We start from the raw sequence: 4454 nt of genomic DNA on the forward strand, positions 1-4454 counted from the left end.
CCTGTTCTTTTCACAATAAAGTCCTTGACATACTAGTTTTTCCTTGTTAAAGAATGCCTAACATATGGCACCAGCTTAATAGAAAACGTAATTCCACTTGTCAAAACATGCATTGGTTGCATAAAGTAATGGCAAAAGACACAAAAGTATAATTTTTATTCATGGTTTAACAGCATAAAGTGTGAATTTCAGTTCTTCCTTTAGAAATGTCTGCATACAAGAAGAAAGCGCATCCAAAGCACAGAGAGGCAGAAAAAAGCCAGCTTTTATTTTTACACAGCTCTGATGTCGATGTGAGCGGAACGCACACACTTCACGTGACGTTCACTCATTTAATCCCCGATCCACAAACTCGGTCTCACGGAGTATCGGGCCTGGAGCACAAGCTAAAGAACAGCAGACAGTATGTTTATGGAAACTTTCTGTGGGTGGGAGGGTTCTCCTGGAGCTCCTTCAGGGCCCGTTCCTGCTCCAAAGCGCCGCTGTGGGCTCGGATGATGCGGTTTGTGGGTCTCCTGTAATTTGGCGCTAACCTGTGAGCGCGCTGAGCTCTGCTTCCTGTGATGAAATATCTTGCACACATTAACATATTAATTGAGAATTTCCAGCCACCGTGTTGTTCCGATGGATGGATTCAAAGCAGGCTCCGAGTCAGAGGAGGAATTTAATGAGAGCGATAACGACTGCGGCGTTTTGGAGAAAAAGCTCTCATCTCACCCCGGGAACCCCCGCCTTATGTAATCTGCCCTCTCATTCAGCGCTGCCGCAGTGTGATTGTTCGAGAAATGAAAAAGCCATTTTGGAGCGGGCGGCGCCGTCTGTTGTGTCGCGTGGCCCTCGTTGTCAGAGCCTCGCAGGGGTCATCGGAGGTCAAGAGAATTATGATTACGCCGTAGCTTCGTTCGGCGGGGGGGATGTGGAGCCTGCCGCCAGCGTGATGATACCTCTGAAGAGGGCGGGAGTCCGTTCAGTCCACTAGGTTCATCACGACAAGATGGGGTCAGCTTTTCCTCGCCGGCGTCCGAATGTAAGCGTGAGAGGCTGAACGAGAGGGCGCGAACACGTGTGATTACTCAGATCTAAAACGTGGGACGGCAAAGGTGAAACAGATTTGATCGCATTAAAAATCCTGAATGAAAACGTAGACGGAGCCTCGCTCAGGCTGAGCTCACCTGACTTCACCTGAGCACTTCCTGTTTCTCCTCATTCAACCTCATCCTTTAGTTTAAGGTCAACGAACTTCACAACACTCATTAATAAATGATAAACCCAATTAAGGGTAATTAAACACAATAGTTTCTATCAGTGTGTTACACTTTATTACCACCGTGATAAACGTGGAGGGGAGAAGTGGGCGGGTCTTCCTGTTTCACTCACGGTTAAGTTTTGGTTCTGTTGACATCACAGTCTGGGTAAAACGTGACGAGAACCTCAGCCACACACCAGGCTCCATTCAAAAATTCAAACATTTACTGCAGTGTTGTCTGACTCTTACTGAAGGCTTGTTCTGAACAAACAGTGACCATGTGATGTCACCTAGGGCGTACCTGCACTCTGAACCGCTGACATCACTTTAGCTGCAGCTCCATCGTTACAGGAAGAAGCTGCACTTTGGCCCAAACGTGTTAACATGCAGACCCTCCCCTCTGTCCTCATCGTGGAACAAACTGCACTGTAAGAAGCTAGTTCTCTGGTTGTGGACATATGGGCTGGATTTGCAGGCATCCTGGATATGCATATGGATGTTATACCTGATGTGTACCTGCCCACAGAGCTCAGCGTTTCTGTGCTCAGTCCATGATGGACAAACAAATAAGTTAATCATGGAAGCGTGATTCTTCTTTATGCCACAGAAATCACCTCGGTCCGAAGCAACACATGTTGCTGTGAACTATTTACAGCAAATATTTCCTATTTTTTTGTGCTTTTATTTTGGCGTTCCGTGTTCGGAGCGAGGAGTGATGTCACATAATGTGAGTTTCTGTGTGCACAGACACAGATTTGTGTAACAGTTCATTATTGTCAGACTCACAAACACCCAGCAGAGCTGGTACAGGTGCAGCTGTCGGGCTGGTGTAAACCAATCCCAACAGCTGCTCGGCATTTCCGATTTCCTGCTTCGGAAACAAAAGTCTGCGTGAACGCCCCAGCTCTTCGTCTTTCACTCACCCTCCTGAACACGTTGGACTCGCTGGCCAAAGATACCGAGTCGCTCCTCAGAGACAGCAGGTCGCAGCAGGTCACGTCTCCTCCGTCGCCGCTGGAGGTCGGCCTGCTCGCGCTCACCGCCGCAAAGGTCGGCGGGTCTGAGGGTCCGCCCGATTTCTGCAGCGATACTTCTTCGACCGCAGTCCCAGGTTTAAAACATCCATCAGACCGGCGGCCTCGAGCCGCCATCTCTGTGTTTCTCTGTGGACCAACAAGCACTCGTTGGATCAGCTGGATCATTAGATGAGAGCACGTTTACTGATAAACAAAATGTCTGAACACCACGCTGGCCGAGGCGCCCATCGCTACTATGTCTACACGATTCTCCAGGTTTGGCGGTGAAGCCTGGCGTGTTACAGTCACGCAGGGGCTCGTTTCAGACGTTATGTACCAGGCAAAGACTGAGCAGCATCAAAGCTTCAAAGGCAGAACGTCGACTGAGTTATAAACTTTTCTCACCAATGAAGAAGAAATCTCAGAGCTTCCACACGACAATCAGATTGTTGTTCGTTTTACGTGATCGTATGTTTGTGTGGACATGTGATCAGGTTCGTCATGTGCTGTGGAAAGAGGCTGATAACACTTTTACCCCACAGCACACAGAGTACACGTAAAAGTACTGCAGTCTCTGGAACAAAGTGTACTTTAATAATCAGAGAAAAAGTACTCAGTGTACATTTAAAATGTCCATCTGAAGTATTAAACAGGACTTTCTCACTAAACAGCGCTAGTGATGAAGTTGGCCAATCATCAGAAAGATGTCTTAAAAGGGGAGGAGCTTGTGTCAGTCACAGAATGAGTTGAGTATAAAACAAATAAGGATTATTTTAAGCTGTGAGTCATGCAAAGCTGCTGTAACATAGTGACACTATATCCTGCTCTGTTGTCCTCAGACGAGTCCGCGTGGCGAGGACGGGGTCTGTTTTTAACTTTATTGGCTTTGATTTGATCGGAGTTTCTCAGCTTGTGGGGCCAGGACTCCCAGACTAAACATGTGCCAACCAGACAGGAAGGGCCTAAGCTTTCAAAATAAGAGCGCGGGATAGTCAAACAGCAGCCTGAGGGTGGGTGAGCTGCTTCAGTGAACTCTGAACTCTGCACACGTGTTCTCATGGCTTTCCTGCCTTCAGTGACGAAGCTCAAGAAGCTGGGCCCGTTTTAAATTTTAAAGTAGAAATGGACACGCTGCAGGTTCGGGCACACCTGAGATGCGTCGGCTCAACTCTCGCTGCATATTAACTCTGTCAGCGGCGGCCTGCGGGGCGTCGTTCACCACGTGCTCGCTCTGCGGTTTGGCTGTAATTCCATTTGTTGCGTCGTCCTCGGTCGGAGCTTCCCCTTCGGGACAGATCGGATCTGATTTAAACGTAAATCGGCGACCTCTCCAATAATCTGCATTTCTTTATTTGTCTGCAGACGCGATGAAGGCGAACGCGCGCAGAGGATGGAGGGTTAACCCCCCCCCGTTCCAGGCGCCGTGTGCAGCGAATCCCCTGGTGAACGCTCAGGCCTGTAAATTGTTTATCAGACACTAATGCAGGAGCCTAATCCTATTTGCATTCATATTAGTTCCCCGTATCTGAGGGAATGACTTATTTCAATCCTTCGGAGGGTAAATAACTTTATGCATGATATCAGTATCGTCATAATTCACATCAGTAAAGTCAATTTGCTTTAAGTGGTCCTCCGCTGTGAGCTGCAGAGCTTCAGAGGAAACTTATTTGGAGGCGCTTTGGATCAGTGAGCGCGCTCACACGAGGGTGGGTAATGCAAACCTCTCAGAGGAGTGCCCACCCTCCCTCTGCAGGTTCAAGTATCTCCTGCTTCCATTTCCTGTTTCCTGTGGCCAGCAGACTTTTCTTAGACTCATTTTCACAGCAAGTTTTTACATCCTTTCTTGATTTGTGACATCATCAAGAGTCTGGACAGAGATGTACCCAAAAACATGAAAAAGAAAAAAAAAGTTGAAAAAGGTAAAGAGCGGGAAGACAGGACACAGGTGGAGACGATGTGGGCGGGGCAGAAAAATCACAAAAACGGGAAGTAAGACAAGTCACGGTGAGAAACTAGCCTAAAACAGGAAATGACGCTAACGCTGTGTCCACGATGGCAGCGATTTGTTTGTTACTTAGAAGCTGAGAGCTGGTTGGACGTTCCAGGCTCCGGTTGCCTAGGTGACCGTCTAATATATTTATTACCAGGTTATTATTATTATTATTATCAGTCAAAGGTACTCTTCACTCGCA

General features: G+C 47.7%; 1 protein-coding gene across 1 annotated transcript in view; it reads right to left on the minus strand.

Moving 5' to 3' along the window:
• Nucleotides 1-2463: 2463 nt before the first annotated feature.
• LOC120737161 overlaps nt 2464-4454 on the minus strand; it is a 12668-nt gene continuing 10677 nt past the window's right edge. Inside the window, exons 4-5 of the mRNA XM_040037713.1 lie at nt 3412-3546; nt 2464-2609 (exon numbers count right to left, since the gene is read on the minus strand). Of these exons, the coding sequence (XP_039893647.1) occupies nt 2464-2609; nt 3412-3546 (281 nt within the window). The remainder of the gene's footprint in view (nt 2610-3411; nt 3547-4454) is intronic.

This window comes from Simochromis diagramma, unplaced genomic scaffold, assembly GCF_900408965.1.
Source record: "Simochromis diagramma unplaced genomic scaffold, fSimDia1.1 OVJJ01000327.1, whole genome shotgun sequence".
Classification (NCBI taxonomy): domain Eukaryota; kingdom Metazoa; phylum Chordata; class Actinopteri; order Cichliformes; family Cichlidae; genus Simochromis; species Simochromis diagramma.